This window comes from Ixodes scapularis, unplaced genomic scaffold (genome assembly GCF_016920785.2).
Source record: "Ixodes scapularis isolate PalLabHiFi unplaced genomic scaffold, ASM1692078v2 PGA_scaffold13__105_contigs__length_92229423, whole genome shotgun sequence".
NCBI classification, from domain to species: Eukaryota; Metazoa; Arthropoda; class Arachnida; order Ixodida; family Ixodidae; genus Ixodes; species Ixodes scapularis.
This window is the reverse complement of record NW_024609839.1, coordinates 79,052,389-79,068,751: the sequence shown is the minus strand read 5'-3', so window position 1 is coordinate 79,068,751 and position 16,363 is coordinate 79,052,389. Positions and strand designations below refer to the sequence as shown.

General features: G+C 45.4%; 1 protein-coding gene across 1 annotated transcript; it reads right to left on the bottom strand.

Moving 5' to 3' along the window:
* Positions 1-715: 715 nt before the first annotated feature.
* Positions 716-12,071, bottom strand: LOC8027843 (cholinesterase-like). The gene is made up of 2 exons (XM_029967774.4): positions 10,597-12,071; positions 716-857 (listed from the first exon to the last, which is right to left on the bottom strand). The coding sequence occupies exons 1-2, from the start codon at positions 12,069-12,071 to the stop codon at positions 716-718; spliced, it is 1,617 nt and encodes a 538-aa protein (XP_029823634.2).
* Positions 12,072-16,363: the final 4,292 nt, after the last annotated feature.

The window sequence follows — 16,363 nt, the reverse complement described above, 5'->3', positions numbered from 1 at the left end:
GGACCACAAGCCCCTAGTGCCATTGTTGTCAAAAAACGCCTCGGCGAAATGACACGGCGACTATAGCGACTGAAAATGCGTATATTTGAGTACAATGTTACCATCTCACGCGTAACGGGCAAAGAGATGTACACCGCGGGCGTTTTGTCCAGGAAGCCGCGAACAAAAAGTCACTCCGTAGACACGTAGAGGGTTGCGGACACTAGCGGGAATATCTTTCAGGAACGCGATATGCTTACGGTGAATCTCGCATGATTTACTGTGGATCTTACTGCGGAGATCACGTCATTTACAAGAATGTGTCGAGACGAGTGATAATACGGTGAGGAGGTGACAGCGAAAATTTCCTGAGTTGGTTTCTGTAATAAAAGTTTCGATGAGGAAAGTGTCTTCGTTAGCTGACTGGCGCAACCTTGATATGTTAGGTTATGAAGACTATTCTGAAAAAAGGAAACGAAACGATCTTGACATTCTCGTTCTGCACATTTATCTCTTAGGATATGGGGATGGCGGTTAATAAACAATCCGTGCTCTCATACCCCCAAAACACCCTTTAATGCCTCCTTAACAAAAGAACGATTACTCCTCATTAATGCATGTCATGTATTGGAAGGATTTAGAGGTAAAGGTAATTTTTCAATGTTCCTTGTGATGAGAGACAGAGAGTCTTCCAGAGAGCTTGTTTATTCCTTCTCATAAACCTATTCGGATCACGTTACTGCATAAACTGTTCCCAGAAGCCGCAGTTTTTGTCGCCGATGTCGTACTGCGTAGAGTAATTCCCGGGTTGAAGCCACAAGACCGCAGGACTCCAGGGAGTGTATTGTGTCCAGTTGACGCCATCAAGCTTCGGTGTCCTGCATGCGGAGGAAACAATGGTCGGTTATTTCCAGGGGGCCTACATAACATTATGTTCACAAAATTTCTGACTTGTGCCAGGTTTGGTCTCACCCTTTTATCAAAATTCAATGACCAACTTCTAATAAGACGAGATGTGTATGGAGCTCATTTTATAAGTGAAAACAGTGATATATATCTGGCGTTCGAGAGAGTGGTGGCCAGCCATTGGATCACCATACCTGGCTAGTCTGGTCTTTGATACATTTTGCTGAATAACAGTTGTTTCAAATACGAGGTCAACCTGTGCGTCCTTTAAAGGAGATTAAATTTATGGTAGTATATTTACAGCATGCTGCATAAGCATGCGCCCACAACATTTGTAAGAAGACGCGTAACAAGCTAAGATCTCTAGCTTGGCACTGGGCACTAATCTTGATTGTGACAATTCAAAGGCGCTGTTACACAATGACGCCTTGAACCTAGATGGGCCTGTCTACAGTTGACCGTGCGCATATCACTACTTTACGTACCTGCAGTTCGCAGTCACTTTATATGCTTCAATCTCTCGAAGAGCTGAATGTAGGGGCTAAAGGACTGCTGTCACGCGGAGGAGCATGACTGGCGCTTTTCACCTAATTGCTTTTGGCGGCTACGTGCCTACAAGCCCTGGTTTTGTTCCATGTGCTACAGCAATGTCCGCTCTGTGCATGACAATGTTGTAGCGTCGCAAGAACACACGACAACCAATCGGAACAAAAACAAAAAAAAAAATCATTCAACCGCGACATCACGTTATTACCATCGCCCAACAATCTCCACTTGAACCATCACTATACATATTTTTTTTTAATCTGCGCCATACCATTACATCATCGTTAGACTCGTCGCCGCATGTCCATGCTACAGTGGATTTGCCTTTCTGCAGCGCCGAGGCTCTCCTCAGCTGAAATAAATACCGATATCAATATCACTACGCCGTTATATATTCAAGTTAAAAAATCAACATCCCGCCATTTAAATTTTCAAACAAACTCAAATGGTTGGCTATAGAGCAGATGCAAGTGCCCAAGAGCAGAGATCGAGGACGAGCGCCAGTATAGAATAATAATAAAGTTAAACTTTATTAAACTGCACTGAGGTCTACATGTGACTCCATTATTTTTTTTTTTCGCTGCTTCAAATTTTTAATTTTGTTTCGAATAATATAGGTTTGTAACTCCGCTTGATTCATACATATGTCTTCGATTCAAATAGAGATTGCAATATTCTGAAGCCTTATTTACTGCTGCATCGGCGTGTTGTCTTCTGATGTCACCTTAGGTTTTTCTGGCTCCGTTTTCCCGAATTCCTCTTTACAACAAACGCTCCATGCACCATCTACACCATCGCAGTTTCTTCGTCGAATCATTGTCTGCAAGCGCACCCGAAGATGACACAGCATCATAAACCGCCGTTAAACAATGATTTTTTTTTTTTTTTCAGTGAACGAGTTTGAAAGTTTGTCTTGTGAGCGTTTTAATAGGAGAAAATTAGGGTTCAGACTTAGGGTTGCCCCCAATCTATGACATCGAGCCAAAATTTGAGTCGGCACGCCGGTTGCGTCACCTGTGATGTGCGTCACACCAGACACGTTTCTCTTGCTATCAGTCGGAGGAAGGAGAGCTCAATTTCCCCTACCAATGTTGACTGGGGTAACAACTTTCCGACTCTTCCTTGGCGTTTTAAAACCCACCGAAGTCCCTGGGAATTCCCGGTTTTTATGGTTTTCTAGGCGGTAAACACACTGATTTCGTGCTAAGACGCGTTCGCAGACTTGCAAACGAGTAGAACCGGCTGAGACAAGACCGTTTTTAAACCCTCTTGCGATGGCTTAGGACCTGCTTTGCGGAGCGCATTCGGTCCTACGCCGTCTCAAGAGGCTTAAAAACCGGTCTTGTCTCAGTCGGTCTTACTCGGTTGCAAGTGCGTGAACGGGCCTTTAAAGGTGGCCAGAATTCGAGTGCGCTTCAGAAATTCCTCAACGTTGACGTGTTTGCGCCCATCCCCAGATTCATTATATGTTTCCCGGACGGCTAACCAGCTTCTGCTACCTATTACATGGTACAATTAGCACGTGAACAGCTCAAAAATGTTTTGGAAATATTGGAAGTCGCCGCAAGATCGCAACTTTAAGACACGAACCTCCGCTCAAACCTACGTGTGGATAGGTATCCAGTGTTGCTAATTCAATGGTTTTCTCTTCTAAAATTATCGGTTTACAATGTTGTCTAGCCAGATGAATTTCAGTTTTGAGAGTGGTGAAATTTTTTAGCGGTTTCTGAGTCACGTTAGTTTTTTTGTTTTTTTTCTGGTGGACCAATAATATTTATGGTTTTTTATTTGGCATTATTAAAAACCTTAGAGTGCAATATAAGTTGGTCATAGGGCCGTCATTGTTGCTTGCGATCGGCTAAATTGTGGTCAGCGACAGCAACCCTCATCGCCATTGAGATATTACGGTGGCGAGCATTGGAAAATAGATTTTGTGCATAAACCCGTCAATGTCATATAAAGTGGACCATATATAACGGACCCAACTAAATATGTCCAACTCTTAAATAGAGGAGAGAGGTTCAGGACCGTGAACCTGAGTTGATTCTGAAAGTTTCAAGCGACGTCAGATGAATCATACCACTACTGTAAAATACAGATGTCTGCGAGGCATTTAAATTTTCTCCCGGCAACCTTGAGATGCCACTAAATGTTGCACAAAAGATTGAAACAATGGAGGTGTGCGACAGAAGGTATGGCGATACACCTGGAACCAGCGGATGAAGCAGTGGACATCACTGTGCTCGTGAAAGCAGCCTGAATCATAAATAAGATTTTTTATTAGTACCTTTGTTTATTAAATTGTTTCTTGGCCAAATAGATGAATAAATTCTACTAAAAAGTCGTTCTTGCTTTTCGTCCTTGATGTTTTTTTTTTTCTGAATACTTCGGGTTTGTTAATTAGTGGGCTGGCAACACTGTAGGTGATACTACAAAAACGGGCCGCATGTTGGCACCGTGTATATATTATTAGAAAAATAGATCTTATCGCAACAGTAAAATGTTGTTATATTGACACAAAGCACTGCTATGACCCAGCTGGATAGCAGACAACGAGACGGCCAATTAGGACCTGTTAACGTAAACACTTGGAACATTTTTTACATTTATTCAATTATTTTTTTTTTCACTTCAAAACGATACCGTTGAGCCCCGTTTACCGCAGCTGATACTTATAACCAGAAGGATGGGAAAATGGTCGCTCCCGAAATTTGTATTTAAACCTTCCATGAAAAGCGAGGAAGTATTGTGGGTAATGATATAAATAGTCTATACATCAAAACGAGTTATGACTTGTGCTATAAAATGTTGGTTGTTTATTATTTAAAAGGCAGAGTGTAGAAGCAAGTAGTAGAAAACGTTCAACAATTCTTCCACGATTGTCCAGTCGGGCAATCCGCAACAGGGGGTTGGGAGCGATAAAACATCCTAGGATTCAAAAAGGCTTTCAAAGCTGGTTTGTTTGGCCTTGTAAGTCATAGGAATCATTGGGGACATCTGGTGGAAGGTAAAGATAAAATATTCTAATCAAACGATTCCCCAGAATGTATACTGCAACCGCTTCAAGTGGTGCGCGAAAAGGGAGTTCTGTCCATGCTATATCACTACGTACAATCACGGCGATTCTACCTGAAGGGTGAGAGGATGCACGATGTTTCCTAAAAACATGGTGATGACGAACATGTTGTGTATACTATTAAGATGAGTCTCCTGCAAATGTTCGGAGCTCGTCAAGAAAAAAAAGCTTGAGGTACACCTAAGCACCTCTTATGAGTTGTGAATGCGAAAGCATGCAAGCCGCTCGTCCGCTCCCTCTGTCGTCTGCTGCGTACCTTTCGTCGCCGGTCAGCGCGCGTTCTCTCCTGGGCACGCTGACCTTGGACGCTGATGGACACGCAGCGCCATGAGGTGAGCGGTCGTAGAAACAGACGAGCGCAACGGCCAGTGGGAGCCCCGTCGACGCGCGCCAGCCAATGGAACCGAAGGATCGGGAAAACTAGGGGTCGTTTTCGCGCTTCAAACTGATGACGTCAGCTCGCTCCATGGGACAGCTAATGCTTTCGCATTAAAAATGCACGTCGTCAATGTTACGGAGGCGTCCTTAACAGTTGCACTGGATGAAACTATAACTACTCATAGAACAAAAGTAAAAACAAAACGGGGCCTACCCTAGATGCCCTAAGACGGCTTGGGCGCAGTTACTCGCGGTATAGGCTTTTTTTGTGATGAGTTTCTTGTGTTATCTGCAGGAATCAAACAAGTGGGAGTAGAACCACTCTTCCTTCCGTTCTCCCTCGGCCGAAGCAGTCTTGGGTAAGTTACTTTTAAAAAGTAATTCGTTACAGTTACAGTTACTTTGACAAAAAAGTAGCGAAGTTACCGTTACAGTTACCGCAACAAAAGAGCAACTCGTTACAGTTACAGTTACTTTTAAAAAGTAACGACGTTACTTTTCAGTTACTTTTCTATAACACAAAAAAATTAGGAAAAACTAGAAAACGCCCCTCACCAAGTTTTATTGCATAAAATTAAAAAGCGCGTTTTACTTCATATCGTAACTTAGCAGAAGTTGCTTCTCGAAATTAGTGTTTGAAAATTTCCACGCCAGAGTACTGGCTCAAATCAAAATACGAAACCTGCGCAGTGCGGAGTACTGGCGCTAATAAAAATACGAAACATGCGCAGTGCCCTCCGCGTGTATTGTTGTTTCACGGTCGATTCATCCGATTAAAAAGCGTTTTCACAGAAAATAGAAAAACCACAACATAGATAGTGCTTCAAGACACTAAGATGTACAGTGCTAATCACACTTGTCTATAACGCGCGAGCGTGCGGCTTTCTCCGGGGAGCGCTAGACTGGTGGCATTTGCGGAAACTAAGCCAATCACGTGGCGCAACATGTAACGGCCCGCTCGAGGGGTGTCCTGCCCACTCTATCAGCTGGCGGCGAACGCGGAAGGATGCTCACACGCTTTTTACAAACATCATTGCTCGAACAATATAAACACACTAAAGCCTGAAAACGTATCAACGATGTCGTCATCAAAAAACAAAAACATATCATAAGGCACTTTACTTTTATCGCTTATCAAGCTGATAGAGTGGGCAGGACACCCCTCGAGCGGGCCGTTCTATGTTGCGCCACGTGATTGGCTTAGTTTCCACGAATGCCACCAGTCCAGCGCTCCCCGGAGAAAGCCGCTCGCTCGCGCGTTATAGACAAGTGTGATTAGCACTGTACGTGTTCAGTCACAAAGTACAAGCGCGTGCGTAAAGACAACTAGATTTTTGTTTTTCATGAAATCTACACGCGGCTATATTCGGGTGGTGACTCGTGAGAAAGAACGTATTCACAAGTTTGTGCATGGCCAACTTAACACTCGAAATGTCCGTAGAGACGATTTGAAAAGTGCAAGGAATATCTAAATTGCGCTCGTTCAATGAAATATTATTCACAAAACACTGGAAAGTAACGGCTAAAGTAACGTCGTTACTTTCATCGTTACCTTAAAAAAAAGTAATAGAACTACAGTTACAAGTTAAATTTTAAAAAAGTAACTCGCTACAGTTACAAGTTACCAAAAAAGTAACGAAATTACAGTAACGCGTTACTAGTAACGCGTTACTACCCAAGACTGGGCCGAAGCAGACGAGGCAGCATGGGACACATGCTGCCCCCTCGAGGTGGAGGGCTCCTCCAGAGGCTTAGGATGAACGAATTGCTCTTTTCTTCTAGGGGGAGACGTGGTAACCAGAGCAGGCACATCGACCGGCGGCCTGTTCATCCATGTCAGAGCGCGGCACCAGCGCCACCTCAGCGAGGTGAGGGGCCCACTACCACCTCCGGGTTCTTTGTAGATTAGGGCTGAAACGCGGCCCCCAGTTTCTTTAACGGAACTTGGGTCGGCCTAGATACAGAAGGGGTGCAAGCCCCCTACGCACCACGTCGAGGTGACACCCGTTAGCCAAGGCATGGCCTCGAGGTAAGACAGATTCTTCTGGGCATGAAGTGGGATGATCCCCTTTTGTTGCTTCCATGTTGAATGTTCTACCTCCTTGCGCCCCCTCGCGGTGCGAAGGGCGCAATATTGACAGTACCGTGCGAGACGGCGCATGGAGGTACGGTGCCTGCAGAGCCCTTTATCGAAGTTAGCCAAATTTCGCACACATAGACCGGATACTGCCAATATTTCCGAGGAGTGAACATTAACCAGAGCTACACCTTCCGAAAGATTGACCGTCTCAAGCAAGTTTTGGCCTCTATGGGTGAATTTTCCTCCGACCATCTGTCGCGCTGTGCTAACACGAACTCCGCTGCCGTTACACTCGTCGCTGCTGCCCTCGCCACCACGGCCGCCCACCGATGCCGTCCCTGAAAAACCCGACAGACTGTTCCAATTCCTGTCGCCCTTTATCGTACGCAATTTACCTCAAGGTTGCTCTTTACTTCTTTGTCTCGCACCACTCGACGGGCTTGCTTCGAACTCGTCGTCCCTCCCCACGGAGCAGCGCGGGGGTTCAAGTGTGCATGTACGGTTCGTGTCAACGGGTTGCATCCATTCCCGCCATGGTGTCTCTGCTGCTGTCTACCGGTGCTGCCCGCTTCATAGCGGCTTAGGGCGCTTCTTTTAGTGCGACGCACCCGCACCGGTCTCGTCGTCCCTCACTCTCGGGGCGTTCAAGAGGACTCCCGATACATAACCTCCGGTTTTGCGCGGCGCAGTGTAGATCTAGAGTGCAAGCGGGGTTCTGCTTTGCGGGTAAGGAGCTGTTTCCGCAAAAGTGTTGCTCCATCATTTTAATACTGGCCCCTTTGTTTCGCGGCTCTGCTATGTCCCCTGTGCATAAAAGAGAGTGCAGCCCGTGTGTGAAATCGTTGGCACCTGATGGTCAAGGGCTGAAGTGCTCAGCCTGTGATCTCTGGTGTCACATGGCAAAGTGTTGCGGGGTCAATAAAGCTTCCTTCGAGGGATTGTCAGACAACGAAGTACTCGCTTTGCAGTGCGTCACATGGAGACCGCGCTTCACGCACCGATCTTCGGCTCTGGAGGCAAAAGCACCACCCTCCCAGGCAGGGAAGAACGTTGTGAACTGGAGCTCGCAAAAATATTGACGCACATTCTTAACATGAGAACGAAGCTAAACGAAGTGCTCAACCAAATCGACCTGATGGAGAAGTCAATGGGAGCGCAGTCTGTGAAGCACGATGCCGTAATTGAAAAAGCTTACTTAGAAAGAAAAGACAATCCAGGCCATTGAGGCAGCTTCAGCGATGCTAAAGCTTCCTGTATGACGAAGTCCTAAAAAAAAACTTAAAAACCCAGAAAGCATAATTATAAATCTAAACAAAAATTAAAAAAAAAAAAAAACGAGAGCATGAAATCTGTGATCTCGAAGCAGGACTCAGACATTCGGGATCTATCGGCATCTGTGGACAGCATGGAGCAGTACTCTAGAAAGAAGAACATCGAAATACTCGGTTCTCACAGAAAGGCAAATGAGAGCCTGTCCGAGATCATTAGGTGCCTAGCCACCAAACTAGAACTGCACGTGCCAACAGCTGAAGCTATCGAGGCCGTGCACAGGTTGAATCCTCGCGATGAAAAAATCCCATCAATAATCGTACGATTCAGGGACTGCTCTATGCGTGACCTGTGGGCTGCTAAACGCGCGGCACCCAGAGACGAGCGTATCTTTATTGATGAGAAGTTGACCAGGGCACTTAGGTCTGGAGTGCAAAGTAGCGTGTTAGAAAAATGGTTTACAAGTTCGGGTGTCTAAAAAACGGAAAAAATATTTGCCCGTCAGAACGAGGAGGCCGCTATTCGTATTGAAAATAATGGTGATTATTTATTTATTTCAATATACTATCTGTCTCTGTTGAGACTATGATAGGGTGGGGACACAGGCGTACAAAGAAAACAACAAGAGCAGCACACACTTGCAAAGTACTATAAAACATATCACTAAATAATCAAACCAAAAAATGCTTTGACAATAACAAATAGAAATGAGATCCGACATGGGCTAGAATCTATTGACGGAAAACAATACACAGACAAGAAAACATCTCATTTCACATTTTGCAAGATACAGTATAAGAAGAAAAAGCTTCAAGTGATTGGCATTCCACAGCTTGCTCCGAAAGAAGATTCCAGTCACTTATGATTTGTGGGAAGAATGGATATCTGAAACAGTCCTTGAAGAACCGGGGCTCATGAAGTGCTGACTTTCTTTGTTCCCAGTTATTCTCGATTTGGTCAAGAACTAGGTAAGTTGTATTGTAAGCAGTGAGAGAGTGCAGGCGAGCTGGTAATTAATCGACATCTTGTAAACCCTGAGATGGGGAACGATAAAAAAAACGGACGAACACAACAAAATCTCAAATCTCAGATTTTGTTGTGTTCGTCCGTTTTTTTTTTTTATCGTTCCCCATCTCAGGGTTTACAAGATGAAGTTGTATTGTTTATCTGCAATAAGCCATTGATAACCGTATATAGAAATTTGAATATTTTTTTTTTTACGCCTCATCTGTTGAAGATATCGCAATGAAGCGAAAATAAAGTCCCGTAATAACAACCGCGTTCGAAGCGTTCTCTCAGTGGGATGAGTACTGGAAGTATATTTTGGCAGACTTTGATGAAACTAAAGTGGCCCTAAATTTAGTGCACATTAATGTAAGAAGTTTACACAAGCGTTGGATCCGTTACTGGTTTCAGATATACTCGATGGCCTGGAGCTTTTAATACTTACGGAAACTAACATTGATATAGGGACCTGCGTCTTGTATTCTTTTGATGGTTTTCACGCGTTTTCCTTATGTAGAGAAAATCAAAGGGGAGGCGGAATTCTAATGTTCATTAAAAATAGCTGGATCTCCGAGCAGGCTGCAAACTTCTGTAGTCACGCTAAGGTTTTGGCTGTTACAATTAAACATGCTGCGTTATTCGTTATTTCTTGCTAATTATAGACCGCCAAGCTCGAATACCCCTTTATTCTACGACGAGTTGGAATATTTTAGAAACGAATTTAACAATAACAGTCAGCTAGTTTTAGCTGAGAGTCTCAACATCGATGTTATGAACGTATCTAATTATGGTGTTGCAGAATATCTTAGTCTCTTGTCGGGCTTTGAAGTAGAAAACGTCATAGGGAATTTCACACAGGAAGAGTTTGGGAACTCGAATTACAAGCACGTGCAGTGATCAGATTTTTGTTAAACTCAATGAAATCAACTTTGCCTCGGGGGTAATTAAAACAATTAAAAGACCACTGTTCTGTCTCTCTCATGTTGTTTGGTCGTGCCCTATAGGAGTACGGGTTGATCATGATGTTGTAATTTTTTGTAACAATAAGATAGATATATTAATCAATGAATATGATTGGAGCATTTTGGTAATATTGAATCACAGCACTGTCTATCGAAAATGGTTGAACAATTTGGAAGTAAATATAACAAGTGTATAAAAAAAATTCGGTTGGAACAAAAAAAAAAACGCGAAAATGCGTGGGTTACCATTGAAATGATTAAGTTGTCTCATGAAAAAGACGTACTCTGGAATAGAAGTAAAGGCAAACTTGAAATTTATCATTTGGCCATGTTGGCTAAATCCCGAGCTTTTAAAAACCCTAGGATCGGAGCGTCTTGACTTAAAGCGAACTTACCCATGTCTCACAAATGAGGAGAATGCTCTCATAACATCTTGACTGAAGTTCCGGTCTTCGTCTGAGTAGCTCTCATAGTCCAAAAGGGGTGCTCCGAAATAGTATGGAATGTCCGCCATGTGGGGGACGCCACTCCATATCGGCAACGTCGACTTGGCGGACCTGTGGCCGAACACAAACGAGTACACCGAGTTGCCTTTCCCCGAGTGCTTCTGGGAAAAATATTTCATGGGGCACACGAAGTAAGAGTCACCTAAAAACTCGGTGTACATCTCCCTTAACTCCTGTTTGTTACCCTGTGCCGCCTGTGCCGCGTAATACTCGACGAGATCAATGTACTTGTCTCTCATAACTGCGACTGTCATTTCCCGTAGAGCTGGCGTCAGTTCCTCCACCGAAACATTGCTCAAATCTTCGTCCCAGAAACGTTCGTCTGGCTGCGATGTCACCATGACGGTGCCTTCCGAACTTGTGACACTAACCATGGCGTCGACGTCCGCGAACCGACCCTGCCTCAATGCCAAAACGGGTCGAACTGGAAAGAACTCGTTCGGATAGGTCGGTACGAACGTAGACAATTCAGGGTCAGTTACGTTAGTTGCAGCATCGAATACTGCATCCGTCGACTTGCTGCGTAAGCATTCCAAGACAATGTCCGGATGACTGCTCAGGTCAAGGAATGGTCCGGTGCAATTAAGTATCGCGGCCACCTGGCTTCCTTTGTCTGCACTTTCTCGAATGGTGTCAATCAGCCCGGTGGAATCGTATGTACCGCTCATCATGAAAGCTCTGTGGAAAAGGCCCCTGCTCAGGGGAGATATGATGTGGGCGTGCACGCTGTAACCCCCTGCGCTTTGGCCGAATATGGTTACTCTCGTCGGGTTTCCGCCAAATGCTCGGATGTTTTCTCGTACCCATTGTAGAGACAGTCTTTGGTCTAAGAGCCCCACGTTACCGGGAGCGTCTGGAACACCGGCGTCGAGAAAGCCGAAGATACCGAGGCGATAATTGATGGTCACAACCACCAAGTCGTGCATTACTGCCAGCAGTGATCCGTTGAACTCGTTCTGGTAAGAACTGCCCAAGGCGAAGCCTCCTCCATGAATCCATACTACGACCGGTCTCGTCGGTCTTACAGTACTGGCTGTCCACACGTTCAGGTAGAGGCAATCTTCGGATAAATCCGTTTCAATGTCGGCCAGTGATGGGTTGACTTTTTGAGGGCAGGAAAACTTCTTTTGGGTGGCATCGTAAGTACCGGACCACGACTTCGCAGATAGTGGTCTGCGGAAGCGAAGGTGATCAATAGGTGGCTCTGCGTATGGAATCCCCAAAAAAACTTGAACCGTTTTCCCGGAGACGGATTCTACCTTTCCTTTAAGTTGTCCCAGCTTCGTTTCGACAATCGGTTCATCTTCCATGGCCGTTGCGGCGATACAGACGAGTAGAACGGCAAAAAACAATGTATGAATCATGGCCTTCGCAGGATGTTCTCCCGACCTGGGAAGAACACAGAAATGAGACACCGTCAGTTTCTATGGAGCACGAGGAGATACGACGAGGCCTCTAGTCAGAGCCTCTCCGTGTTTCGCGAATACCAGGGTATTTATACGCCCGAGCGCGTTGTTTTCTTATCTTGTACCTGCTCGTACCTGATTCAGTAAACGTAAAATAAGAGCCAAGTGAACGCAAAAGTAATTAGCGGCATTTTAGCAAAGTAACAGCTGTACGATTGGGAGGTTGTGTGTATGTTTATACAGAACTTGGTCTGCCTCAACGGGCAACGAGTCTCCCAGCTGTAGATGAGCAATTTTGAAAGTGCAGTACAACCGCTAGACCGGGGTCTTTAACGCGCACCACGCAGTAGTGATACACAACCGCCCGCCGGTACGATGCTCATCCAGACCGAAAGGGGCAGAGATGTGGATGGAACCCAGGATCCCTCGGTAACAGCTGTACGAGGATAGCGTGTAACTGTGCGACAATTGCAAAAAAAAAACTACGCGCGTTTTTTTTTTTTTTTTGCGTTTAACATTTTACGGTTACGGTGTGTATAAAAATTGCCTATGCATTAGAGCAATACAGCCAGGGGGGCGCATTAGTGAGTTAAATGTCGGAATAAATCGTATACCTTAGTAATGCTTTCTAAAAAAAATTATTTTGTGAAAATCAACATATCTCATTAGAAACTTGCTGAGCGTCATTAAATACCACAAAATAAGTACATTTTATAAATACATCAGTTGCGTCGGAATCGCGGTGTTGAGCTAGAGTTACCGCTCGTGCAAATGGATCAAGGCTGGCGGTGAGAATACGCGGATAAAAAGAGACGAAAAAACCACGCGAGCGCGTTATTATTGTGTCAGGAAGTTTCCTAAGTCTTCGCTAAAATACCCGTTATAGAATATGATCACATTGAAATAATAGGTTATCATTTCTCGTTCGTGCGCGAGGGACACACACGTAATCGCAACCTCTTGTTTTCAGTTACTGTCAAACCGGAGTGCTGTGGCAAATCAGATCATCTCGTGCTGACGCGGTACTGCGTCAATCGCCGCGTGGTGTTGCAAAGGCCGCATTCGATACCTGCAGCACGGTGCCTTCTACGACTAGAGAAAGACTCAAAAATGGATTGCCAGACGCACTTTCTTCAGTTCGGCAGCGGTTCACGACGACCGCACACCTGATCGCCACTGGCTCTGCAGGTGAATAAACTGATGGAAGTCAGTACCAATCTCTTATTTATTCAGCCGAACAGATCAACTTTTATGATTAGTAGTTTTACAGTTTTGATCTGCTTAGCGAATTTTTCGTGACTCAACATTCCAAAATGATGGAGCTAAAACAGTTTACAAATGTGCTTGAAGGCATGCGTCGTGGGGTAAGAACCGACCTAAGAAGTCTAAAGGACAGTGTAAACTGTTGTAGCCAGACGTGTGATGACCTCACTGATGTATCTGACCACATTAAAGAACGGCGAAACGAAATACGGTACCTGACAAGATGAAACCAGGATTAAAAAAAAAATTAAGACTCCAATCTACGCTGTGGTATCACCTGCACCGATTGCTTATTGCATTACAAACCTTTTTAATGGAAACGCCACCAGGTGGTGCTCCAGTCTTTGGCGTCCCGAAGAACCTGCGGTTTATAAAAAGAATGAGCGACGAGTTGCCATAGCAACGAGGCCACCTTAACACCGCTGCTAGAAATGTAGATGAAACATATAACCACCAATTCTCCAGGTGAACGCCAAAAGGACGAAAGGTGCGAAATCTGTTAAAATGTTTCGAGTATTGTAAACCATACTCGCCTCCTCTAAGATGTAATATTGTCCAGTCGAGGACCCTCGTTAAATCTCCAACTTTGGTGTACGAGTAGCATTCATGCTTTCCAGCACAGGTGACATAAGCAATCCCAACGGTCTTGCAAAGACTGCGCCGCCGGAAGTCGCTTGGGACGACACTCCGTGCGAAGCGACTGGCGCGCCGCGGCGCGCCGGTACCGAAGGTAGGCAGTGAGAACCCCAGAGAAAACGAAACCGAAACCACGCCGCGTACGTTGGTACGCATTGAAGTCGGAGCGGTGCGGTTGCGCTGGGTTCACAGCATGAAGTGCTGCCAGTGCTGCGTCATTAAGTGCTTCAATAGTTATACGTCATATTTCATGAGGACAAAGTGCCGACAAAGTTTCAGAGTTTTTCACCTCGCCGATGTTTTGTCGGACAGCGACAACGATGGATCCGTGCCGTACGACGCGAGAAATTTGGTCTTCCGATCATGTCTGCCACTGTGTCGGCACGGCTGAGATATTCTACACTGCCGCTTTGCGCTCTGCGTTTGTCTTCGTACCTGTAACGCCTACATGAGTTAGCGCCGATGGGACGAACTGAAATGCCATCCCACACTCGCGGGTATACGCAGTGCCAATTTCGTTGGAGGAATGCCCTCCAAAGAAGTTTCGTCCCCATCGTACGTGTCGATGATATTTCCGGACAAGCATAACACGCAATCTGCACTTCATAAAAAAACTATTCCAACAGTAAAAAAAAAAAAAAAAAAAAAAGTGACAAGTATATGAATTGAAGAAAAACTACAATGAAACTCGCAATCACTGGAGAATCGACGTTTGAGTATGGAAGTTTAAGTGGTGTGCGTTCTTTCTCGATCAGCCTCCTTTTGGAAGTACCGTCCACTGGTCCCTTCCTACCTGTAAAGTGGGCACCTCCCACGATGAGTGGCACTAGGGAGTTTTCGTAGACCGCGTTGCCACCTCCGCTAAGCGTCCCGCAACGAAGAAGCTGCTACTACGCCTACACGCCGATAGCCTTGACTGTGGAGTTCCCGCTATCGTAGCGGGTTGCGGAGGGCCTTGCGGGACGGCGAAAACGATCTACGAAAACTCCCTACTATCTTGACAGCCTTTGATGGTCAAAACCAGTTCCCATTTAGTTACGCCGCCCAAACTAAATTTCCACCTGGTTTCGCTATGACACCTCCTTTTGGTATAATAAGTGTTGTGTCAAGTTACGGTCCTGTGCGCCGAAAATCAGCACCTTGCACAACAGGTTCTTACGCAACAGCTTACCGCAAAAGCCCTTGACGGCCAAACCGTGCGTTGGCCGACAACTTTGTTTTCTCGGCTTTGGAACCACCTTTCGTAAAGTTGTTTCAATTGGAAGTACAATCCACTAGTCCCTTCCTCCCTTTAAATCTCCACCTCTTACGACCAGTGCTATTCTCTTGACAACCCTTTCATTGTCAAAACCGGTTCCCATTGATTTACGCCGCCCAAACCAAATTTCCATCTGGTTTCCCTATGCCACCTCTTTTTGGTATAATAAGTGCTGTGTCATGTTACTGTCAAGTCCAAGCACTTTCAAATCTGCACTTTGCACAGCCCGCTATAACACAACATTTTGGGTCCAATATTAGACATCCCGTACAGCTTTATTTCTTTATCCGTTAGAAAGATAACTTTCACACCTGCTGTCTTAATGAAACTTGGCACACTTCGTGCACAAGCTTAGTGAACATCTCACTCGCCTCCAAATATCCTCGTTTCAGCAGTCCTACGTTTACAGCGACGAGCGAAATAAATTTCCCACTCAGAGCAATTATGGTGGGGGAATTGTTTTTCGGAAAATTGCTTTAACTCCTTTTTCGGCCGCCACTAGAGAAATTGCCCCTAATAACGACTCAAACTCAATATATGAAAGTGGAGAACAGCTAAATGCCCTTCCGCCCCAGCACTCATGCAACGTCACCCTCAACGTATCGGCTCAAAAAGCAAAAGTTTCGTCCGTGCGCGCTTCCGCCGCCACAGCTTCGCATGCGAAAAGGCGCCGCATGCTGCTGAACGCGCCTCACTGTCGAACGCCAGCTTCTCCGCTAGCGGCGCTACGCGCGTTTTTCAAAGCGCCCCCTATAGTTCCCGAACGGAGCGTATATCAAACGATTGACGAAGGAAAAGTAAATGCACTCTACCAACACTAGTTTTTATATATGAAAGACGTCGTACGCTGCCGCTGCCACGCCAGCTAATGTAACCGTAATGTTTACCGTGAAGCACATCTTCGCATTGTTAGCAAGGCTAATGACGTCATCGACACTTTGTACTCTGCCGTCGCCGCGGCAGCATATGCAACCGGAATCTTTACCGAGAAACGCATGGGGGAGGGCTTCGTGCTTATTATCTATCACGTAATGTTGACACTTGTCTTGTAGTTTTGTTATGGAAACAAGTGTCGAAACCAGATGATAAGCGA